The sequence below is a fragment of the Malaclemys terrapin genome, chromosome 9 (genome assembly GCF_027887155.1).
Source record: "Malaclemys terrapin pileata isolate rMalTer1 chromosome 9, rMalTer1.hap1, whole genome shotgun sequence".
In the NCBI taxonomy this organism is placed as follows: Eukaryota; Metazoa; Chordata; order Testudines; family Emydidae; genus Malaclemys; species Malaclemys terrapin.
Window position 1 is genome coordinate 19,705,701 of NC_071513.1, and position 25,903 is coordinate 19,731,603.

The 25,903-nt window shown below is 41.0% G+C and overlaps 1 protein-coding gene across 1 annotated transcript; it reads left to right on the plus strand.

The window, feature by feature from the left end:
• Nucleotides 1-1,241: 1,241 nt before the first annotated feature.
• On the plus strand, nt 1,242-21,930 carry MAGT1 (magnesium transporter 1). The gene is made up of 10 exons (XM_054039781.1): nt 1,242-1,421; nt 2,214-2,383; nt 3,827-3,944; nt 5,830-5,970; nt 6,532-6,672; nt 7,846-7,935; nt 12,096-12,159; nt 14,719-14,793; nt 17,848-17,938; nt 20,032-21,930. Exons 1-10 carry the CDS (start codon nt 1,242-1,244, stop codon nt 20,045-20,047), a joined length of 1,086 nt encoding a protein of 361 aa, XP_053895756.1. The 3' UTR covers nt 20,048-21,930.
• Nucleotides 21,931-25,903: the final 3,973 nt, after the last annotated feature.

Below are 25,903 nucleotides of genomic sequence, written 5' to 3' on the forward strand. Positions count from 1 at the left end.
TATCATACATAGAAAGATATAGGTGTGGAAATCCATTCATCTTTCTTGATATTGCTAGCTTGCTATAGATATAGATATGATAGTGCCAGTCTTTACAGAAAGAACATAAATTCCTGTATGTTTAACGTACATCTCTATTTGTGTATAACTATGTATGTTATCGATATTGATCTATTATAGCTATACTGATATATTCCAGACAGTTTTTATGATCCATCAGATCACAGATCGAGAAGCTGCTCTGCTTAGGTCAATGAGGCTCTACATGCGTGCAAGGGTCTTCTTAGGAAGACCCAGTTACAGCATGAGGGCCCAAATCTGCACAAAGTATGACAGCATAAAAGAAATAAAACTTGACGGATCAAGATGATACTTTAAAATAAATACCACAGAACAGGAATATAGGATTGTGTAGCTGCATGAAAGGGGTATGCTTGTGTATTTGAGGATCTACTAATAAGATTATTTTCCTAATTATAATATTCCCGGCATGCTCTATTTCTTCAGCGGCATCCAGACATCCGGTTGGTTGCTCCCGCTATCCTGTGTCTAACCGAATATAAATGTATAAAGTGTCTTCTGTGTATCAACAGACCCATCCTCCTTCAGAGGGTCGGTGCCTTCAGATCTCATGGACTTTTCATAGACGTTGAAGCACATGGTTAGCAGTTAATATAGTAACAATTTCAGGGGCAAACAGTTGAAAGTTGGAAATGGAGAACCAGTGACGTAATGGATCGTGCTCAGAAAAATGGAAGCCAAGGAAAGCAATCTGGAAAACGGACTTTTAGTTGAAGAGAAGTCCTTGTTAGTCCTCAGTAATGCTGAAAACTATCAGTGCCATGCGAGCTGCAGGTGAGACTCCCAGAGAAATAACTGCGGAGATAGCACCTAGAATAATGTGCAAACAAGACTGGACTCCCCGGTACCACGAAGCACCCCCTCTGCGTTGCTGATGCTGCCCTGTCTGTAATTCTGTCCTTACTCCAACTATTTAACTGCCATGGTGCTGCTGCCCCAACTCATCCCACTCCAACACCCGGCCCAGCCTGGCTCCCCTCTGTACCCTGCGGTCCCTATTACACCGTATCCGACTGCTAGTTCCGCTCCCTTGCCCTCCGAACCGACTCCTCCCGGTTCACCAATACGGCCAATGGAACTACAACAGCTTGCCTCGTTATGATTGGCTGACGGATGAGGACGTTAGACCAATAGAAAACGAGCCTGAGCCAAGGATGTGAATGGGAAGTAGCCTGTCAGTCTTGCTCGTGACTTGTGGCTTGTGTAGCGGCTGGGCCAATAGGCGGCGGGTGCCGGTGGAAGGAGCGGACATGGCGGCGTTGCGAGTGCTGATGTTGGGCGTCTTGGTGGTGCTCATGGCCTGCGAGGGACCCTGGGCTGCAGGGCAGAAGAGGAAGGAGGTGAGGGCCCTCCGCCGCCAGCTGGGCTGAGGGAGAAACCAGCCCGGGATTCCCGGAGCTATAGGGGCCATAGTCTGCCCAGCCACCTTCCGCCCGGCCATGTCCTCGGGCTGCCCAGCCTTGGGGAGCCGGGCCCCCGCCTGTGGAGCGCCCTCCGCCCGGAAGGGGGGCAGTGTGGGGAGCCGGTCCCTGCCTGCGGAGGGGTCATCTGTGGTCATCGGTAGGGAAGAATTGTGGCCCTTGCTTAGTTGCTGTCACTAAGATGTGTCCAAGCTTACATGCAGATAAGTATTTGTATACGTGAAAACGATCGCACTACTTGTGTATGGGTTTGTCTGGATTAGCTAAAGAGAATGGAGCCCATTGACAGTATCAGGAATAGAGAAATCAGTGCAACTGAGCAGTGATTTTTTTGACCAAGATAATGTTCTTCAGTTACCAGAAGTGATCCCAAACTAATCTGTAATTTAATTTAAATCAATAGGCTTGCTTAGCATTACTGGACAATATTAGGATCTGTTTTCTTGGTACATTAATGCCTGATCATTGGCTTTTGACTTGATTTTTTGGAAGTACTGAACACTCAGAACTCCCATTGAACATTGTTATAATAAAGAACTGCGGACTCTCTCAAACAGACCACATAATGTGTGTCTTGCTTTCTTTTGGATTTCAGTCATCTTGTTGAAATGTCATCATGAGACTGTTAACGGTTCAGAGTGTCAAAAGACAAGACTCTCTTTAATGTTCAGTCCAGTTTTTAAAATAAACATTTTTTACTTTATTTTTTAGATGGTTTTATCTGAAAAAGTTAGCCAGCTGATGGAGTGGGCCAGCAAAAGAGCCGTTATCCGAATGAACGGAGACAAGTTTCGTCGCCTTGTAAAGGCACCACCAAGAAATTACTCAGTGGTTGTGATGTTCACTGCTCTTCAGCCTCACAGACAATGTGCCGTGTGCAAGTATGGACTTAATTAAATTCTAAAGAACTTAAATTTAATGACCAAGAGTCCTGTGGCACATTATAGACTAACAGATGTATTGGAGCATAAGCTTTCATGGGTGAATACCCACCTTGTCAGACTACGTCTTTTATCTATAACAGGAGCAGGCAACCTATGGCACGCATGCCGAAGGTGGCACGCAAGCTGATTTTCAGTAGCACTCTCACTGCCCGGGTCCTGGCCACTGGTCCAGGGGCCTCTGCTTTTTAATTTAATTTTAAATGAAGCTTCTTAAACTTTTTAAAAACCTTATTTACTTTACATACAACAGTAGTTTAGTTATATATTATAGACTTATAGAATGAGACCTTCTAAAAACATTAAAATGTATTACTGTCACGTGAAGCCTTAAACTAGAATGAATAAATGAAGACTCGGCACACCACTTCTGAAAGGTTGCCGACCACTGATCTATAAGGGGCCACAGGACTCTTTGTCGCTTTTTACAGATCCAGACTAACATGGCTATCCCTCTGATCATTAAATTTAATGATTACTGTAAAAAGAGCCATATGTTCTGAGTGGGTAAAAGTTTTACCCTCCTACTTTGCAGTACTTTTTTCTTGAATTTGAGCAGTTTCATTCAGAGTGGGAGAGACTAAGATACAATAGACTGTAGTAGTATTTTTCTAATGCAATCTCTTATATATGCAGATACACAGATCATCTAAAGTCACATTAACTGTATTGATCTCTGTGCTGCAATAATTGCAGCTGTGCAGTATGAAAAAGGGAAGCTTTTGGACAAAGGAAAGGGTTAACGTTAATCTTTTTGGGTGAATGGCTAAACACATTTTTTAGCGTTTGCTGTTGAGGCTTGTAGTTTGAGATTTTGCTCATATCTAGAGTATTTATTTACATTTATACTGGTGCAGATCCTGGGTTCTGCTTCTGGCATTTTGCATTGCTCCAGAGATATAAAGGGACTCTGAAGAAGGCGTTAATGGCTAGTCTGGGGAATCTCTGGGTCACCTCCATGTACAGCATGCTGGGGGAAGAGGGAACACCTTGAATTCTGCTGCATTCTGATGATCCTCAGCTGTCATAACAGCACCTTGGAGCACAGGCAGCTGTGCACAATGAAGAACAGCCTTGAGCATCAGCTTTGCATGTACCCTGCCTCCTGATTGTGGGCCCAGTGCAGCTTGACCAGTCCAGAAGATTTGCCCCCCATCTTAAAAACCAAAAAACTCCATGTGCCCAGTGCTGAAAACAGTGTGAATGAGCAGTGAAGCATGACATGTCTTGTTAGTTTTAAAATCTTAACTTAAAAAGAGTTTTGGTGGGGATGGGAGATGTGTTACTTCCAGTGAGATGTTAAAGCTGGAAATATGTTCATAGGTTCCTCTGTTTTTGACATACTCTCATGAATATAGCATCTGGTTTTATATGTTTTTTCAGGCAAGCTGATGAAGAATACCAGATTCTGGCAAACTCCTGGCGATACTCCAGTGCATTTACCAATAAGGTTTTTTTTGCCATGGTGGATTTTGATGAAGGCTCAGATGTATTTCAGATGGTAATCTATTTTTCCTTTTTTTAAAGTGATTTTTAGTTGGGGGGAGTGATAAAGAAATCTACAATTCAGAAGATATGGTACAGTAGTACCATAATGAGGGATGCTGGCCAATCTGTAACGAAACAGCTGCAAAATAAAAATTGCAGAGATTTTTTTTTTAAACCGCAACAACCCTCTAATCCATGAGAAATATGCAAGATTTGTTTGCTAATGTGACAGTAGCACTAATAGGCCAAACTACTACTAATATGCAGGAAACAGTGCTGAATAGGCATGAGTGATAGATTGGATGACCTGATTAGGTCTTTTATGTCTAACTCCTGTAATGCCATTCAATGTAATAATGGAATTAAAATGACTTATAAAATACTGGAACTAATTTAAATGTTTGTCAGTTTGCAAAAGACTTCTAACTCAAAGCAGTGGGGGACGGAAGAACCTTTAATTTCTTATAAAGGTATTTTTAAGGAAACTCGGTGTCCCATTTAAAGGAGGAGGGTCAGAAAACTGATTTTTTTTTTTTAAACTGACTGAAAATATTTTCATGTCCATCTGATTTTTCAAAAATGTGACAAGTTACTAGGAATGCACAGTAAATTACTCTTTAAAATGTCCACTTACTTCATTTTTTCCTAAAAATAAAAGTCCATGTTAATTATAGGCAAACAATCTGTGATCTGTCTCTTAAGACACACAATCTGTTTTTGAAAGAAGTGCAAAATCATCAGAAGAAACTAGAAACGCCACCCTCCTTGCATTCTTTCAAGTTACTTGGAACCTGTGCAGCTCAATCATACAAGTTATTATTCAGAATGTACATTATGTTTGTGTTAATTTGTTTTCAGAGAATTATCAAATCTTGATCTTGGAGATTTACAGTTGGATCTTTACAAACCTGTGATTTCAGTTTCATGTTGAAGCAACTCAAAAGGAAAATCAGATTTTGTAGCTGATTTGCCAAGCTTTGAGTGCCATGATTGTTTCAGTCTAAAAGCATAATTCAGTCCAGAGCCACTGAAATGTTTACACACCCTGTCTAAGGTTTGGGCTCATGATGAAATCTTGGTGAAACCTTGCTGTTGGAAACTTTATGCAGGTCTTTTATGACAGAAATAGCTGCTCCACTGTAGGAATATGTTAGAACACAATAAAAGAAGGTTCATCAATATTCATTAAGATGTATGTGATTATCTTTTGATGCCAATACATGTTTCCTCTAGATACTACTATATAGATTTCTTTATAGATATGCTTGTATACAAAGACTCAAAAAACCTTCCTTTATGAGCAAGGGCAAGAATAGTACTTGACCATATAGACAACTCTCAGGCGCTTTCTCAATTATCAGCAGATTTCAGGTACATGTATTAACTGTCCAGCCTTCTTTGAGTTCTTTGCCAACCACAGACGTGAGTACTGAAGACATGAGAATATTGATTATAGTAGAGATTAAACAGTGCCTTGTTAAACCTAATGGGAGAATAACCAATCTCAAGCTGCTTTCTGAGATGTGCATTATTGCTAGCATTGGATATCAAATAATTGTGGGCGTCTCAGGACATTCTGGATACTGAAGAGAGAAGAAAGTATGGAGCATCCAAGAAGAATGTGCCTGACTAATGTACTGTATACATAATTTTGTGTCATGGATTTTTGCATATCCTAGACCATTTTATGAGAAAAAAGCATTCAAGCTACTATACCATTTTTTGTTGAAATACCCATTAGGTCTATTTTATGAATAGCCCTTTTGTTTAATTATGTTCATAAGCACCAGGACAAAATATGAATGATAATTTTGCAATAAAATAAGACAAGTTTAAATGGCTAAATTACTTTATTCTTGATGCTTCACTACTTTTATTTATTAATCTTTTTAATGCAGCTAAACATGAATTCAGCTCCAACCTTCATTAACTTCCCAGCTAAAGGGAAACCCAAAAGGGGTGACACATATGAGCTGCAGGTGCGAGGTTTTGCGGCCGAGCAGCTTGCTCGCTGGATAGCTGATAGGACTGATGTCAATGTAAGTACAGATAGACTTTCATTTCCTTCCTGTGATGTAAATCTAGCTGTGGAGAGTCTGTTTACCAGCTATACAATATGGTTAAGGAAAAATATTCTAATTGGCTACTCAGTGACACTATTCAAAGCAGGTCCTAAGCCCCGTTGTGTCTAGCTGAGCTCTATAGATTAAGTATATTTTAAAAACAGGTAACTTTTTTACATGCCACATTATAATATTTTACATTTATTTAATGCTCTCCATCTAGAATATTTCCAAATCACTTTGCAAACTTATGTGGATTCACCCACCAGTAGAAGCATCCACCTCTATGAAAATAAAGCTGTTTTATTATCATCATCACAGGCAGAATATTAAATATGGCCTAACAGATTTTGCTCCATAGTATGTATTATTGAAACAAAAGAGAAAAAGTATTAATTTCTGAACTACAGTTAAAATTATTAAAGAAATATTAAGTTGGCGTATTTTGTACATTGGTATGGTTTTATTTCTCCATATTCAACATGGGTTTTTTTTAGAAAAAGAATTTTTTTAACATAACCTTTTGTGCTTCCATAGATTCGAGTGATAAGACCCCCAAATTATGCTGGTCCCTTGATGTTGGGTCTGCTGCTGGCAGTCATTGGTGGCCTTGTGTACTTACGGAGAAGCAACCTGGATTTTCTCTATAACAAAACTGGCTGGGCTTTTGCTGCTTTGGTAAGCAAAATTACTTTTTTTAACCTCTCCCTGTTTCAACTTGATCCAGATTGAATTTAAAGGGAAGGAAATATTGCCTTTGCTTTGTTACCTCTCCTGCGTGGAAAACTATTTAGTGGTGAAACAAATAACCTTTTCCCTTCAACTGGGCTTATTATAAACCAGATTCTCCCACTGACCTCAGTGTAAGCTGAACATGAGCAATTTAGGAGAGCATTTGTAACCAAACAGATGAGGCCAGACCACATGCCACATCCCTCCACACTCATTATTAGTGTGAATTTTATTTAAAATGAGTTTTTTACCCAGTTTATACTGATCTGATTATCCCTAGTCTATTGCAGTAAAACTCATTTTTCAGGATATTAAAATATAAGCTTTAGACTCAAACATTTGCTATTTGGCCTTTGGAATTGCAGCTCAAAGTCCAAAGTATTGGTACAGGTGCTGGATTTATAAAAAGGGCTGAATAATTTTATGACCAACAGTGTTTGAAGTTATTCAAGATACAGTCAGTCAAACGTTATATATCAGGACATATGTTGAAAGCATTCAGAAGATCGGAAAGAATCTCTTTCCTTCTATATGGCTTTGGTGTGGTTTTATTAGTTATTAGTTGATACCAGATTTGATGGGACAGTGGTCTGATCTAGTTTGGCAAATCCAATGTTCCTTGAAATGTGAGCTTATTGTTCCTCTAAGAAGAGAGGACATCTTGGCTAGAACGTAGTCACTGTAAAGAGTCTTTTGATCATAATGGCAAAATCCAGAAGTACTGGGACCAAGAGTTGAGTGTAATGCAGATTATATTACTACAGTATTAATATTTTACATAAAGAGTTATTTGTGCCACAGACTTTCAGGTTTAAGTGCAGATGATTTTTAAAAGACATGACTTCTGGAAGGAAAAGTCCATACTTTTGGTTAAAGTGATGAGGTTCATGTATCTTTCCTTCTTGGTTGTCTGGTAGTACTACTTGATTGCAAGCTTTTCAGTTCAAACTGTGAGAAAACATTATCAATAAATAATAGATGCTGTGCTATGCATAGTACAAGGCAACATCAACATCTGTACATTATGGGGTGAAGTGAATTGCAAAGATGAAAACTGAATAGAGACACATATGAGGTCCATACTAATTTGTCTTATGTTGTTCCTTTCTTCCTTTCTAGTGTTTTGTGCTAGCAATGACATCAGGCCAAATGTGGAACCATATCAGAGGGCCACCATATGCTCATAAGAATCCCCATACAGGACAAGTGGTAAGTCTTTATCTTTGTAGGATTACAGTGAAAAGATCCATGTTAAAAAACACAGAATCCAGGATGCAAGTTTTGTTTCTGATTTCTCGCTTCCTGAGTCAGCAAGAGTAGGAATACTATAGAAGGAGCTCTAGAGCAGTCAGTGGGCACATTTGAGGAGTTGTATTAACTGGCTTAGAAGGAATACCTATCTATTCTTTGCCAGAAGTATAGGAATCATGAAAGAAGGGCCTTCAGAGTAAGATGTGTGAACAGAAAGCTCCTAGGGCTCCAGCCTGGATTTAGAGGGACCCACATCTGGTCCGATCACTCTTTTGGCTAAGAAGGAGGAGGAAACATGACCGTTTCTTAGCCAAAAGAATGATAGGACCAGATGTGGGTCCCTCTAAATCCATGGATTGTGATTAATATTTTGGATGTTATCACAAAGCAATGAAGTCAGAATTTGCCAATCAAGTTTACTACATAGTTGTTAGTACTTACAGAACATAGAGTAAATGTGACAGTATATACTAATTGGTTTGAATTTCATTACAACCAGACTGCTATTTGCTGTAGTGCCTTATAATTTAGCATCAATGCCACAAGAATGGTAGTATTAACCCTATGACCCAAGAACAAAGGCTGCTTAATGTCTGGTTTAAGTGTTTTGTCTTTTGTAGCTGTTTCTCTTGTGTGCAATAAAAATAAAACGAGAAATGTAGTCACTAATCAGACTAAGAATGATCATTTTGACCAGACAGATCACATGCCATGCTCAACTCGTTATGATAATTCACTCTAATTCATGACTAGATTGCATGTAATAGCTAATACTAAAAAGGGAATGGTCTAGACAGAACCCTGTATTAGGAGCAGGGAAAGCCAATTCATAAGAGGGCACTACATTGTCTATAGTTCCATTTTTATTTTATTTTTTTAATGCTGAGGGACTTCTTAGTTCAGGTATGCTGCATTTTAAGAGGAGGCTTCCGTTTGTCGCTGTAGACATATCAAAAGCTAAGTGAAGATACAAAAAAGACTTACTGTATATACTTGTTCATAAGCCGAATTTTTTTAGTAAAAAAGGGAAGCACCAGAGAAGGGGGTCGGCTTATGAACGGGTATAGAGAGGGAGAGGTGGGACACAGCCCCTCCCCCCAACAGAGGGAGCAAGGAGAGGCAGCACAGCCAGCGGAGCCAGAAGGGCAGAGGCGGGGCCAGAGTCTCTCCGCTTCTGGCCATGCTGCTCTCCCCCCAGCCTCCAAAGCAGCTGCAGCTCCGGGGCTGGCAGGCTACAGCCGTGCTGCTCGGCACCACCCGCAGAGCAGGCTGTGGCCACGCCGCCCGGCCCACCGGAGCCTGCTGAGGGCATGCCACCCGGCCCAGCCCGCTGGAACATGCTGCGGTCACGCCACCCGGTCTGGCCCGCCGGAGCAGGCTGCGGCTGCACTGCCCAGCCTGTCAGAGCAGCTCCAGCCAGGCCAGAGACATCCTCCCCTGGCCCTCCCCAGATAAGATGGGAAGGGAAGGGATGGGATGAGGAGAGTGTGGGGGTCCCGGGCTAGGGGTGGGGTCATGTGGGGGGTTGTCACAGGGGTTACTCCCCTGACCCCCAGCTTCTCCCCCGCCCCCCCCCCCCCAAAAAAAAATCCCCACCAGTTGCTGTCCCAGCCTGTCAGGGTAAGCAGCTGGCGCGCCGGGACACTTTGTTTACTTAGGTTTACCTCCGTGCCTGCAGATGCTTGAGGTAAACAAACCATCTCGGCCTGCCAGCGGCTTATCCTGATGGCCCAGGAGCCAAAGTTTGCTGACCCCTGAATTATAGGGTCAGTTTATGAACGGTCATAAAAAATTTCCATTTTTACTTATCCATCTTGGGGGGTCAGCTTATAAACAGACCGCCTTATGATCGAATATATACGTATTTAGGGTAGATAAGTACCAATTATCGTGTTACGTGTTTGGTGAGTCAGAAATGATACCTGTTTTATTTTCTACTTCCAAACTTGAAATTGCATTTTATAGATATTGTGCTAACCACTTGCTTCCAGAATATATTCTTGTTACTAATCTATTTTAGAGGAAATGCAACAGTTGCACTCTGCTTAGACTGTGGGGGTACATTATTTTTACCTAATTGGTTTTTTTAATCTACTTTTTATCTCAATCCCTTCTTTTGTTTTGACTCCATACATTTTAATTCCATCTCTCATATGCCCTCTGCTGCTCTACTCTGTCACTTCCATACACACACCTTAAAAAATGAATCTAAGACATTTCTGGGAAGTGGGAGAAGTGACAGCAGTTGGACTTTTAAGCAGCTTTCTTCTGCTGCTTTCAGGTTCTCTGTGTTAAACAGTTTTATTGCCTCCCAGAATCTGGCCTTCCTTTTTTTTTTTTAACATGTACAACTGCTCTTCTCTCCTCACCTCCCCCACATACTCAGTAGCTAGTATGTAAAACCATTATTTCTATTTGTATGTATTCAGACATGCTTTTGTTCTCTTTGGTGATGTTTTACTGAATTTTATAAGAATTTAATCCTATGACTCATTAAAAAGTTATATTAGCCTGTCTTGTCCTCTTCAGTTCTGCCTTGCATATCAGATAGGCAAGATGCACCTCAAGTGCTTCTCAGTTGTACTGGGCGTATGACATCTCTTGAGATGCCTGTGCCCCAGATATTGACACTGAAATGAATGCTGCTTCACAGATCTTTCAACTAACCTGTGAGGAAAATGTGAAAATATTTCTGCAGCATATCTTGATCTTTACCTAGACAGACACATACGCTTTCAAACCATGTTCCTTTTTAATTCTCTGAGCGTTATAAAGTATTGCTGAGCTGCTGTCAAAAATGTTGTTGTGCTGGGATCTAACATAACCCCACATACGCAAAGCTTTCCAAATGTAACTGACTAGCAGTACAATTTTATTCTCCATATAGTCTAAACTGTTTGTTAACCTATTCAGTTTGCAACCTTTTAAAACCAAACAAACCTGCTTAATATTTTATTGTCTAAACCACATTGAGTGAAAATACTTTTCATTTTTAATATTTTTATTATTAGCATTTCCTGTGTTTTGCTATTGCTTTCTGTTTATCTCGTTCTCAAGGGCACATGTGGCAGATATTTTTTTTCAACATAATTAAAAAAATATTTTTGTTTAGACTTTAGCTTTATTCTTCATTCTGTTCTTAACTTTTCCTATTGGTAACTTTCTTTTGGTTTCTTTTTTTCCCTTTTTTATCCTGGAAAGACCTTAAGTGCTTAAGTCCTGGGGGGAGGGATAGCTCAGTGGTTTGAGCATTGGCCTGCTAAACCTAGGGTTGTGAGTTTAATCCTTGAGGGGGCCACTTAGGGATATGGGGCAAAAATCAGTACTTGGGCCTGCTAGTGAAGGCAGGGGGCTGGACTCGATGACCTTTCAAGGTCCCTTCCAGTTCTAGGAGATAGGATATCTCCTTTTTTTTTTTTTTTTTTTTTTTTGATTCTGGGGCCCAACATGTAGGGCCCATAAAGTGCTGGAGGAGAATTCTCATCACGTAGGGGTGTGGTGTATGTGAGTTTATGCTACTCCTCTTCACAGTACCCAGCAAACAGGGAGAGGAAGAGAACTCATCATGGAGGTGGAGGGTGGCGGGGGGGCCAGGGCAGGAGAAGGCATGCTTGTAGTATTCCACACTGCACTAAAGGGAATCTGGGCAGCAGGGCAGGCCAGGTAACACTTCTGTAAGTTAAGAGCCCTGGGGCTATGCTCTACCATACACTTGAAGGATGGTTTTGGCCTTGCAGCAGCCCAATACAGCTCTACCCCGATATAACGCGACCCGACATAACACAAATTTGGATATAACGCGGTAAAGCAGTGCTCCGGGGGGGCGGGGCTGCACACTCTGACGGCTCAAAGCAAGTTCGATATAACGCAGTTTCACCTATAACGCGGTAAGATTTTTTTGGTTCCCGAGGACAGCGTTCTATCGGGGTAGAGGTGTATCTGGATGGTGCAAAGGTTGCATAAAACCACTTTTGTCCCCACTGCTCCTGGGACACCTTTTCTGTGCTCTGTTCCTGAGAGAGAGAACACCGAATCTAGCCCCAGGTTTTATATCCATTACTAATTACTGTAAACTCTGCTCCGAAGTTTCTTTCTTAATTGAATTTTGTCTTTTACAGAACTATATCCATGGAAGCAGCCAAGCCCAATTTGTGGCTGAAACACACATTGTTCTACTGTTTAGTATCCTTTATAATGAAATATACACATCTGATGGCAATTTAATTTTCTGCCAAACCTATACCTTCTCCCTTCACTACAGGAGTAGTGCCTTTATAATATGCCAACAGCCAACATTTCCTTATGCCCACAATCTGTCAGTTTAATGGGATTAGGTTACTATCGTTCTCTTCTCTTTCTCCTGGGACTCAGTTTGTCCTTAAATGAAGCTGTGGACCACTGCATTCTTTGAGACAGCCTGTGTTGGTATCTGGCAATAGGTAGGTGGAAGCAGAACTCATCATTCTTTCTCCCTCTGTTGGTGGATTCTTTCCTCTGTACTAAGACTTCCTCTCCAATGGAATCCCATAGATGCTTAGTTCATGGGCCACTGCACACTTCTAAGTTCTCCTATTATTCTTTTAACCTTAGCTATTATGCTAATGTTTCACACCTTTTGTTTTCTGTCTTGACAGAGTAAACTTACAGCTTTGTCACCACTGCCTTCAACCTATGTTTTTAAAATTTTTCTTCCAATTCAGCTCCTCTCTCCTATTTTTCCTCAGCTCAGATGTGCAATTTTTTTCCTTCCACTGTCGGTAACCTTAGTTGTCCTTGTTTCTGAACTTTCCTCCACAAGGATCTTTTGTGTTTCTGTAAATCCACCAATTCCTACCTCCACATCACAACAACCTTCTCTACAGCCCCAAAGTCCCCGCTCTTCAGATCCCCCTGTCTGTATTTTCAAAGTACAAAGAGCAGAAAATATACTATAATAACATCAAGCTAGTGCACTGGCTCCACATCTACTGGATCATTTCAAGATCTAGTACAACATTCACTTCCCTTTCCCATAGTAAGGTCACTGGTGCGTGAGCCTCTCTATTTTAGCTGTTGCCATTTGGAGCAGACTTTCTAGGGTGTGTCCACCTCAAGCTCTCTTCTCATCTGTAAAGGCAGTCTACCTTTTTTTCTACCCACCCACCCCCAATTCCTTTCTGTTTTTTTGTTTAATTCTGCTAAGCATTTTGGAGGTACACATTATATAAATAATGCGATTTTAAGTTTTGTATCAACTTTCTAATTGTTTCACATTCTTAGTTTTAAAACCAAAACAAAAAACTACAGTTGACCTTGTAATTCTCAGCTGGTATCTGGTTTCATCAGGCTCCAAAATGGGTCTTGTGTGAATTATTTTTCTTTCCTCCCCCGCCCCCCACCTCCGAGTCTCTTTTTATTTCAGTAAATGACAGGCTTAGTCTTTTGTCTCTTTACAATATTACAGTGTAGCCACAATATAACTTGTCAATTCAGGTGAATGAAGAAATTAATGTTAAGTTTCATACAAAGCACCAGGAATCTTTGTTTTCTTTCACTGCACTTTTGATTTATTCTGATTGTTTTAAGTTGGTGATAGTTTTGTGACTCTGTGTTTTGAAAGGGTTTCCAAATTTCAGTGCATTTATTGAACAGCGTGGGGGATATTTTTTTAGGCAAAAGTGTTGCCATAAAGACCAGTTTTGGGGCAGAGGGAATTTCTTTCCTTTTTTAGCTATTATTACTCTCTTCTGTTGGTTCTGAATCTAGTCAAATTCCACCTATCAAGAGGTGTCAGGCAGATTGCAATGACAAGATGTTAAAACAAATTGGGGGCTTTAAAGTGCTCTCATTTTGTGTGTCTGTGTGTCTCCACTCCCCCCATGTACCTACCAAATTTTCTAATAATTACAGCTCTTCAAAAAAGGCACAATTTGGTAGAATCATTTAATAATTAAGTCATTTTTTTCATGTAGCTTCACTAACTGAAGAGTCATTTCAACTGGAATTGAAGGGTCTATATTGCTCCCATTGAAGTCAATGATAAAAACACTTTCTTTTTCAGTGGGAGCAGGATTAGGCCTGAAAGGTACATATTACAATGCAATTAAACTATGTAGGGCTTGCATTCTGTTTTGTTGTGTATAGAGTTTCACTATGTCAGATCTCCTTATGGTCAAATACAGCATAACCAGCTTATAAATTCTGACTTAATTTTAGCAATATCTTTATTGGTGAATAATAGTTCAAACTGAAAACAGAAAAGTCCAGACTTCGCTGTTTGTGCCTGGTGTCTGTCAAATTAAACAACAACTGAGAAATATATTAACTATCATCTTGTTAGGCCAACAGAAGTTAAAATAACATGGACAAGCTTTTGAGAATCACTTCTCATCAGGAATGGGAAGGTGAACAAGGTAGAGCAATATGAATTAGAGGCAAGGTCTTAATTCATACCTCCCTCTTTCTGAGGAAAAGTGCTATTTTTTGCAAGTTTGCTTAGTCTAATTATGATTTGTAGCTAGTGCATTTAAACAGATCCCTGACATGTTCCTGGTTTTTGCTCTTCTGTGTTTCCAGGAATAATATTACCATTACTGCATGTTAATTGTAATTTTTCTACAGTGTCTATCTTGGCTGGGGAGTCTTTAATCTTTCGAATAAGTTTTGTATGTGCCACATATGTGATTATGATTGAATGGATTTATTAAAATTTAAAAATAAATACATCGTGTCTGTCAGTTTAGCCTTAAACAGCTTTTGCAGATGGTGGTGTTACTTTAGGAATGGTACTCCTGCATGAAGCTGCTACCTCTGATATGGATGTGGGGAAAAGAAAAAGTAAGTACTACTTTTTAATCCAAGCAGTGCATTTTGTTGCTTAATTGAATCTCCATCAAGGGAAGATGCATTCAGGAAACGTTTCCAGTGTGATGATTTACCGCAGTGCTGGCACTTTTCTTTTTGGTTGTTTTTTTCCCCCCAAGGTGTTTAGGTTCTCTGCATTTAATTCTTCCTTCAGTGTTGAAATCTAGCAAAACAATAAAATTCAAAGTTATTTCACATTCCATCTTTTATTCATAAAATTGTTGGAGTGGACTTGGAGCACAGAGGAGAGAAGCAAGATAGTGTTGAACTATTGTCTCGTTTCTCTGTGAGAGACTACTAAAAAATCTCAACTATTAAACTCATTATGGAGGGATGAGCACTAGGGTCGCTCCAGGTTATCAAATATATATTTGATCTTCTAAGATGGCCTTTATCTGGAGTTTTAGTTAAGTCACCATCCAAGAAATGGACATAAAGCTCCAGACCTTAGTCCTTTTAAAGCCCTTTCCTCAGGGTTTGTTTATTTGTTATGAACAAAATTATCATGAAACAGAGCAAATCAGCTGGAAAACACTGGGCAATAGTTCCTCAGAGGCTTTCGTTGCTTTAATCAATGAGGAAGGGAGAAGCTACAGCTTTCTTCTTTGACTCACCTTCCCCTTCCATTTATACTTCATCCTGAATAGCAATGTAACAGGCAGCGACCTGCTAATCCTTTACACACTGCGGTGCCTTTACCTTGTCATATTCCACAGATCTATTTTAGTACCTGATAATGCATGTACACCTCAAGTAACATTATATACATTGAGTTTGTGTAACTCAGCCGACTAATGTTCTTTCAGTCTATTGTCAGTTCACAGATTATTGACCCAATAGATTGTGGCAGTTATGGTTTATCACAGAGGTTCTCAAACACTTATTTGTGGGCTGCTTCTTAAAGAGACACTGTCACCTTTAGTTTTTTTTAAAATGCTTGTATATGGTCTGTGTTGTCTGTTTCATAGAAATGTTTTGCACATTTCCTTCTCTACGGTTCATGACGGTTGGTTCAGCAGAAAAGTATACGCTGACCCAACCACAACCTTCTATATTATACTGTGCAAGAACCGTGCACTAGCTCCTCTCATTTATCTGCAACAGTTAATTCTGCTCAAACTCCCCCTTCACACTTGGCCCTGTGGATGGGAGCAGGGAGTTATTGACACCAGCCTTTGTCTCCTTTGCCCTGCTACTTCCCAACCTAGGGATGGAATTACCTTCCCCTATTCTGCTGCTCCACAACGTGTGTGAGAGAGAGATGCTTTCCTCTACCAGTTGTACTATTGTGCATAGTATATCCTGAAAGAGGTGAACTTTGTTTCTACAGAAGCATTTGGAGGAGCTTAGTGAGGTGCAAGAGAGGGGAAAAAAAGGCACGCTGGGTTATATGGACTTTTATAAGTGCTATGTAGTATTTGCTAATTAAAAGAGATGGAGGGGCTGCTTTTCTATACTGGATCTGTATTATCAATATAGGGTGCGTCACACTGTCTGGAGTTGCTCGCTACCATGAGTGCCAACCTCAGGGCAGATTGTCAAGAAGCAGGGCAAAGACCCCAAACTGGTTGTATGTTCTATAATTAGATTTCACCAACCCAGTAACAGTGTGGACTCCTAAAGCACTATAAGTCTTACCAGGGAGTCACAGTCACACTGGACATTCCAGTAGTCTATCTTGCCACCAGGCGAGCTGGACTTAGTGATAGGTGGTTGCTATACACCAAAGATCAAAAAATATTCAGGTTACTCCTAGAGCCAAAGGACCTTTCACCTACCCAAGTCAATTTGTACCTTATATCTCACACCAAAGACAATGCTTGTAGCCAATCCTATAGTAAACGATCTAAGGATTTATTAACTAAGCAGAGAAATGAGAGAGTTATTACAAGGTTAAAGCAGGCAAACACATATAAACAAATGAGTTGCAGTGTATGGTTTCAAAAGGCCACAGAGTTGTTGTAATCTGTCAGCTCTGAATGTCTTTTAGGACTAACCCAGGTTGACCCTGCATATCTCTGCTTCTATTTCATAGCTCTGGCCCTGTGAGAGTCCAGACAGCAAAAGAGATGAAAAATTTTCTTGTCCGCTATTTGTATTTCCTTCTTCCCAAATTCAAGCTGATGGGACGAGCCCTTTTGCATGTAGCCTCTTCAAGGATGGAAGGAGTAATTAATAAAGGCTATGTCTACACTGCACTTTTGTCGCTAAAACTTTTGTCACTCGGGTGTGAAAATACACCCTCCCACCCCCCTCCTCCTGAACGACAAATTTTAGCAACAAAAAGCACTGCTGTGGACAGAGCTTCGTCGTCGGGAGCCGCACTCCTGTTGACAGAGCTACCGCCCCTCATTGGGGGTGGTTTTATTTTGTCACTGGGAGATAAAGAGCAGCCACAGCGCACCTTACAATAGCACGGCTGCAGCGGCACAGCCACGCCATTGTAAGGTGTGCTGTATAGACATAGCCAAAGTCTTTGTATTGTGATGTCCCAAAATGGCCCATTTAGTTTTGATAGGCCTTCTTAATGGACAGGAGCCGATCCCTCCTGACTGGGCTCAGAGTTTCAGAGCAAACTTGTTTTTTTACAGTTACAAAGCAAAACCTTAAATATTACCTGATAGCATGCGATAAAGATATTATAAGTGAGATTAATGCATGCAGCAATTTACAAGCGTTTAATAAAGTCTAAACATCCTGGTTGTAAGTTCAGTACCCATCTTAACCATACTAACATACAGGAAAAAACAGACTGGTTTCCAGCAGTGAATTTGTCAGTGCTCGGCTGAGGCCTAAAGCTTTGACAAGAGCTAGCACCTGGTCTGCCAGCATCGCAAGTTGGGATTTTTCAAAGGGACTCAGCAGCGCTCCTGCTCCTGTTGACATCCACAGTTAAATTCCCATTGAGTGCAGCAGGTGGAGATGTAGCTGTTGTTGAGTGTTTTTAAAACCTTATCCATAGTGGTGTTTTCAGGGTGGATTTATCTGTCTGATCACTTTATTCTGCACTCTGTTGCTTATCTACAGTAATGTGCGTAGCTGGTGTTGGCCTGGTGGTATTATTCTTCAGCTGGCTGCTCTCTGTCTTCAGATCTAAATACCATGGCTACCCATACAGGTATGGCTTTTTTGCTGCTTAAATTGTTGTCCTTTAATACATAGGTGTTGATGTAGCTATATTATATTGATTAGAACAGAGTAGTGTAGTAAATAAAGGTACAGTGACTTAAAGCATTGAGATTTTATAACCATATAGGGGTGCTACTTGCACGGTTTGCAATGTAACTAAAAATGAATAAACTGTTACCTTACATTTATTCTGATTGGTGTTTCCCTTCACAATAGTTGTTTGACAAAAGTGGGTGACTATAAAAAACACTACTTTGCCTGAAATCCACCTCAGAAGGAAAATTGAAAACATGCTGTCCTGAAAACACTTTTCATTTTTTGGTGAAACTAGCGGCATAAAAGCTAGTTGATTGCAGTAATGAAACTTTTGTGGTCAACAGTTAGTCACTATTTCCTCTATCCTATTCAAAACAAAAGAAAAAGTGCTATGGTACTTTTTTATAATCTGACAGGTATAGAGTAAGTAAGAACCCAAAGATTACTTAGTATTAAACATTTTTCATGCCATACTGTCATTACTCGCCATAAATTCAGTAATAGGAGTGTAGCATTTGATGACCTTAAAGCTTTTTTCCTAGTTTTTTCCAAATCTCCTCTTTCTTAATCGTTACCTCATTAGAGATGTTTTTTTTTTTTTTTTCCAAAGCTGCTTAAGGGATTTGGATCCCAAATTCTACCTGGAATTCAAAATTTCTTGGGTTGAGATCTTCCAAGCTGCCTGTGTCTCTGCATTTGTTATATGGAGCATCTAGTACACTTTTTGAGGGGCTGAAGTCAGGGGTGAAAGTAACTTACAGGACTTACCAGTACTGCCAGAGTCCTGAGGGGGGCGTGGCCTCATCCAGAAGAGGCATGCCCTCAACCAGAAGAGGCGGGGCCTCTCAAGATTTAAAGGCCCTGGGGCACCGGCTGTGGCTGGGAGCCCCCGGGCCTTTAAATCAACCCAGGGCTCCCAGCTGCAGAGGTGGCTGGAAGCCCCTGGGGCTCAGGGACAAATTAAAGGGCCTGGGGCTCCGGCCGCCATGGAGCTCCGGGCCCTTTAAATCCCGGCCCCAGCCTGGCTGCTGGGCTCGGCTGTGGATTTAAAGGGCCCGGAGCTTCCGCGGCTGTGGGGAGCCCCGAGCCTTGCCGGGCTGGGGCCGGGATTTAAAGGGCTCGGAGCTCCTAGCCGCTGTGGGGAGCCCAGAGCCCTTTAAATCCCAGCCCTGGCCCAGCCACCGGAGCTGCGGGCGAGATTCAAAGGGCTCTGGGCTCCCCACTGCAGCAGGGAGCTCTGAGCCCTTTAAATCCCGGCCCCAGCCCGGGTGCCGAGCAGCGGCGGGGAGCCCAGAGCCCTTTAAATCCCCGCCATGGAAGCCGGTGCAGTCTGGCCCGGCGTACTGGCTCTTGCCGATATGTCTTACCGGCTTACTTTCACCTCTGGCTGAAGTCCTAATCAATAGGACTCTATATAACACCAAGTTTTAATTTGTAACTATTTTATCCTTTTGTGGGGGAAATTTTAAAGGTACAAATGGGAATTAGGAAGCCAGCTCCCATTGACCTCCTCTTCTGTTGCTAGTTTATAATTTGCCCTTGCTTCTGTAGGCTGATATTTTCATCTGTCTGCCAGGGCAATCGTTCTTTCAAAAAAAATTCTATTAAAATCCATAGTGTGTTTTGGGACTAATGAGGGCGTGCTTCCAGAGCAATGGACAGAGTTGGATCACTGCTCTTTCTAGTGACTGATATGGAAGGAGACTGTCAGAACCCCCACGTTTTCAGCTTAACTCTCCTACCATCAATGAGTGTTGTATGTTAATTAACTTTGTAGCCCAGGAGGGAGGAATGTGGTTCCCTCCAGAGCCAATCAATGTAACATATGAGTTACTACAGGACTTGCTGTAAAGGGTCTTCTCCCCAACTACTTCCACCTCAGCTGTACCATACCCAGTTCATGTCATGTTACATTCTCCCATATGCCCCTAATCATTCTGAATGAAAATGTCTAGAGAACTAAATGGAATATTTCTTTCTTTGACTCAGTGCTTTTTTTTTTTTTTTTTTTTTTTTTTTTTTTAAATATCCTGTGTTTTGTTGCAGTTTCCTGATGAGTTAAAGGATTCCACAGGCTGGGAGCATTTGAAAGGTGTCAACTCTGAAATTGCGTGTAATGTAACTGAAGAGCTAAATGTGTATGGTTCATGCTACCTCTCTTTAAAGCGAATGAGATAGTTAAACACTGAACCAAAGAAAATGTGTAGTGCCTTAATATGACAAGCAGTATACTCTGAAAGTCACATGGAATATTAAGATTCAGTCTTTTTTCATAAGCTTTACATCATGTTAAACCATTTTACTTTAAACCTAGTGGAATTCAAAGCTTAGAATATGGACTACTAGTGTTTCTTTGAAATAACTAGAAACAGTACTGACATTCAGTTTGATAATTCGTTTGCCTCATTTTTCCTGCTCCCTCAAAGGTGTGGGGGGGTGTATGTCTTTTTTTTTTTTTTTTTTTTAAATTACGTTCTCTTTCTTGTCTACCCGTTGCTGCTCTCGCTGGCATTTTTCCTTTACCTTTTTTCATAACTCTGATGCCTGAGTCATACCCTTTCCTGAATGAGGGGGCCAAATTCAGCATGTACCTGGAAACCTCTTCCTTTTTTCTGGAATACTCTCCAGCTTCTAGTGGCAAATGTGCAAATCTTACAGTTCCTCAACTTGAATCTCTTGTATTTAACTGCAATGCAGTGCAACAGATTACCCCCACAGAGTAAGGGGAAGTTATCAACATATAGCACTGGTGAATGCATGTGGAATCTTGAATTAAGTTATCTAGAGTGGTTTAATATTCCCCTCAATGCTCAACACTCCCCATCATCAAAAAGACACTGATATATTTTTTTAATAAAATGACCACAGTTTGTTGCAGTCTCTGCTATCCTGAGCTGTCTAATAGGTCTAGGAAATCCGCCCTTCCCCTCTGAACACATTGTCCTGTTACTAACTGGCCAGTGAGGACTCTCTTTGACTGCCTAACACCGAAACTCCCCTGTAAGCAATAAATGCTGGCACCGTGAGTCCAGTCTACATAGCCCAAAGTCAGGAATGTTCTTAGCCTTTTCTTCCTTCTAAATAGTTGATTGTGAAAAACTAATCTGAAAAACAGCCCAAAAGATAGCCAGTTTCAGCTGATAAAGCAGAGGGATCCTAAATGTGGTTTAAAAATATTCTCAGAATCCTGCCAAACCAGCAGACATGCCAGCACTTTCAGTCATTATCACTTGGATCTGTGACTTGCCACCTACTTTAACTTGTTCTAGTTTCCTTCAGCCTTACTTACTATGGAGATTGGGTGCGGGGGGATACAGGTATGATCCTAGGATAAACATTACTATCCCAGTGGAGATTGTCTTAGTCTTATAGTAGCCCTTTCTGCTTTATTTTCTGCTCTTATTTCTTCTAACAAGCATAGTGTGCCCCTGAGACACTTCCTTCTCCATCCCATCCCTAAGAAGGAGGAGACTTGACTTCTTGTGCCTCAGCCCAAATAGTCTTAAGAATGGGCCATGACTAGGAATTCCAGCACCTATACTAGTGGGAACTCTTGCAGCTTGACTAGATAGTGCTACCTGCTGCAGGGCAGGACAAATGCTTGGAGGTAGTTTATCATGGAGGATGTTATAAATAGGTAATTTCTCACCTCCTGTCCTCTTTCCTGTCTCAAAGGGGCAAGGGATATGGAAGTTTTCTTTAGACTGAAGAGTACATGAGAAATAACTACTTCATTCAAACTAGAATGTTTCTGTTATGCAAGTTTGCTACGTTAACTTACATCTCAAGTGCCTTAACTACACTAATCTAGTCTTTTGGTAATAGTTCAATTTAAATATTGAGATATGTTTTTGTACAGCTCAGAATGATGAGCGTTAGTGGCACAGATAATCACATGATTGACTGGATTTTGGACAACTTTCAATAAAATGTTTTACAGTCTGATTCTTGTTCTTGTGTCTGAAATTTAAACATGCATTATAAAATATTCTATTAATAAAATAGAAAATTGCGATTCCTTTTGAAAATGAAGTTAATTTTTCTCACTCTGGTACACTGCTGACAAAAAGTCTATCAGGTCTGTATGACTAGGTAAACTGTCTGGGGTCTACTGGACTAGGACAGAAAATATGACAGTGTTAGAATTTCCTAGCCAGAAGAGTAGTTTTCTCCTATTTTGATCTTATGGATTTTCTTGTACATTCCTTCTGATGCATTTGGCCACTGTCCTGAGAGAGGATATTGGGCTACATGGACTACTGGTCTTATCCAGTATGGCATTTTATATAGGAAGAAGCAAGGTAGCCACTGAGTGCTGAAACTTTGAAGAGGTTTGCAATGCAATTATGAATGGTTTCAGCTGTTGCTTTTTCATCAATACTCCAAGAATGCTGCCATTAGATATTTTCAAGCTTGCTGAACTTCAACTGTTGGGAACCTAGAGACATGATATCTAAACTATCCAAACCATAGTCACTTAGGATTCTGTTTCTGAGAGGGTAAAATCTTTGTTGCTTTACCTGTTATTAGGTTTGTTTCTAGTAATAGTTTTAAATACATGAGGTACATTTTATCGGCTCTTCAGAGGAGAACATAGTTATATGACTGACTAGCTTTTAGGCAGTTGCAGGAAACCTGTGGACCAGACCATTTTAGTGGGTAGAGAGGAAGGTTGGCATTTATGGTTAAGGCAGTGGACTTACAGTCCAGAGATCTAGATTCTCCTGCTCTGTGACTTTTAGCAAGCCACTTAATCTCTGTGGCTGAGTGCCTCACTTATAAAATGGGGATAATGGTGTGAGAAGTAAAACATTTCTCTGTCTTCTCTACCAAGACTGTAAATACAATGCATAGACTTGAAGGGAAGGTGAATTAAAATAGAGCAAAAAAAGATTGTGTTCTAATAAAGACCTGTAAAGTCCCTGTCTTGTGCCAAGGAGATCTGCTTAAGGATCTAACAGTTAGGTTGAAAAAAAATATCTACACTCTTTAGCACCATTAGTTTGAATTTTAGCAGATTCCACTTGGCCCTTCAATTCATCTAGATCAACTGAACTCCATCAGTTTCCTCTGTGTGTGCCTTTAGACCAAAGGGTTGTGTCTGTTCTGTGCAGACATTAAAGATCCCATTATGCTGTTCAGAAGAATGAGGGGTTCTGAGCTGGCCTTCTCAGCAAAAATTTCCCATTCCAGCACTGTTGTGGTGTGATCTGAGTTGACTGTTGCCCTCAGTTGTGCTATTGTGGTAGCTATACCTTTAAATATTTTGGAATTACAGACTATGTGTAAATGTAAAACTGCAAACAGCATAAGGCAGATACATTAGGCTTGGCTGTAAACTGCTATGCAAATTGGGTTTACCAAATCATGTAACCAGACTGTCAGACTAAGCATTTCTAGTCTTAAGGTTTAATTCTGCTTCTTTAAAAAAAACAAAAAGAAAACTACACTTCTCAGTTGGAGGTGGAGAGAAATCAAATAGCTTTTTCTGGGTAATGCAGCAGCAGTGAACATAGGGGTTCATGTGGAATACAGCAGTGGCCACATTTCATATTACCTTTTCCTCTCCGCAGGAGATCAAGACAGTCATGCTTTGAAGGGAGAGTTCTTATAAATTAAATTCCCTGCCAACAGAGCAAGTTTGTGCCCACAAACCAAAGTGAGAGCATTTTATGTAGCAGGAGTCCTGCAGTTAAGAGAACAATTCACTATATTAAAAAAAATTGTAGAAGTAGAACAGGGGAGGGAGGGCAGTTTTTTCTCTAATGAAATAGGAAATTGAGTGGAAAATGAACAACTGGAGTGATTTTTGTTTATGTAGACAAAACCTGACAATGAAAGTGTGATTCCTCAGAATGGCAGAGAAGAGAACTTGCTGGTTTCCTCCTTTGAAAAAATGACTGAGAATGAATTCTTTAAGGTGCCACCAGCCTCCTTGTTGTTTTTAAAGACTAACAGATTTATATGGGCATAAGCTTTCGTGGGTAAAAACCTCACTTCTTCGGATGCATCCGAAGAAGTGAGGTTTTTACCCATGAAAGCTTATGCCCATATAAATCTGTTAGTCTTTAAGGTGCCACCAGCCTCCTTGTTGTTTTTGTAGATATAAACTAACACAGCTACCCCCAGATACTTGACACCATGCAAGGTAGTGAATTCTTTGTGTATGCTAGACACTGCTTTTAGAATAATAGTAATTGAATGCAATTTTTGGGAGCCCTTTGGGTGCTAAGGTAGGTGATTGTTCTACAAAAAGAGTCATCTGGATTATTTTAAATCTGGTTCCATCTGTTAAATTTGTCCAAGCAGGACAAAACCATATTGTGCAACTATGCTTTAACACTACATTTCGATCATCTCTCTCAATGGCCATCAAAGAGTACTGCTTACATTTCCTTTTCTCTAAAATGGAGACAATTAGAAGCTCACTTACAGAGGTGTTGTGAAGTTTAACTAGTGACTATAATATGCTTATGATTAAAAATAGTAATAGGTTAAAAAAATCAGCACAAACTTTGGAATGCCATTATTTTTATTGCTTGTATAGCAAAAGTCACCAAATATATAGAACCTAAACTTTCATTTTTTGAAAAAAGTTAATTCCTACCCCTATTGTAGTCAATGGGACCAGAATTTCACCAACTATGGACAGGGGCTAGCATGAACCAGGACATGAGGGTCACAAACAAGTACTTCTGCTGGCCCTATCAGTTTCTGCAGAATTTAAGCATTAATGTTTTAGGCTGGATGCTTTTGAAGATAATCTCCTGAATATTACTCAATTAAATGCTCTCTTCCCCTGTCTTCCCCACTCCTCTTAATGGTATGTTTAGTCTGAAACCTAACATTAATGTCACTGACTGTTTCAGTAAAAACACTTACCTACTGTGAAATTTTGTTTGGGGCTAAAATAATATAACATTTCCTCCTCCTCCCAGTTATGCAGGAAATTGGCACTATCCAAACAAACCTCTCTAATTCACATCAGTAAGATGTGAAGATTAATGCATAGATGAGATTTGCTTGTTGAATAGTATTGTGCTTGTAGAAGTTACAGTCTCTGTCCCAAGGGTTTTATGATATAAGAATAGAAGCTCCCAGCCAAGGAATAGAAGACATATATCCAATTGCATAGCAAGGCTCATTCTAAACTTATTCAAAACATAATAGCAAAAATTATGATAAAATGGTTACCTACCTTTCTATAACTCTTGTTCTTCAAGATATTGCACATATCTGTTCTACCGTAGGTGTGTGCATACTTTGTGCACAGTTGTCGGAGAACTTTTTTCCTCAATGGTACCTCTTGGGGTAGCTTGAGCACCCTCTCTCATCGCGTGTGCTAGTATAAGAGATGGAGCCATCCCCAGTCCCCCTCAGTTCCTTCATATGGGATAGACACTGATAGAGAGAGGGGAGGGAGTGTGGGTTGTGGAATGGACAGTTGCAATGTATCTCAAAGAACACCACCATGCTTAAGACCTAAGTTCCCTGTAAGCTGTGCAGCCGCGCAGGAGACTATCAAGGGCTGTACAGGCGGGGAGAGATGCCCCTACCCAGGCCTGCCAGAGTTGCCGGGGAGAGGAGCCCCTCCACCAGCCTGGCCCAGCCCTGCCAGAGCTACCAGGGAGAGGAGCCCCTCTCCTGGCCCGGCCCGGCCCAGCCCAGCCCTGCCGGAACTGCCCAGGAGAGGCACCTCACCCCCCAACTTGGCCTGGCCCGGCCCAGCCCCACCAGAGCTGCCGCGGCCAGGGAGAGGCGCCTCTCACCGAGCCCTGAGCTGCTGCGGTGAGAGAGGGCTGGCGGGAGTTCTCTCTTCCTACTGCAGCCCAGTGGCAGCCTGTACCCCAAACATCTCATCTCCAGAGCCTGCATCCCCTGCACTCTAATCCTCTGCCCCAACCCTGAACCCCTGCCC

Excerpts from the sequence above, each read along its gene's own strand:
- MAGT1 (XM_054039781.1), top strand. The coding sequence starts at position 1,242 with ATGGGAAGTAGCCTGTCAGTCTTGCTCGTGACTTGTGGCTTGTGTAGC. Across the intron at positions 1,422-2,213 it reads CAGGGCAGAAGAGGAAGGAG|ATGGTTTTATCTGAAAAAGT; the intron begins GTGAGGGCCCTC and ends TTTATTTTTTAG. Across the intron at positions 5,971-6,531 it reads CTGATAGGACTGATGTCAAT|ATTCGAGTGATAAGACCCCC; the intron begins GTAAGTACAGAT and ends GTGCTTCCATAG.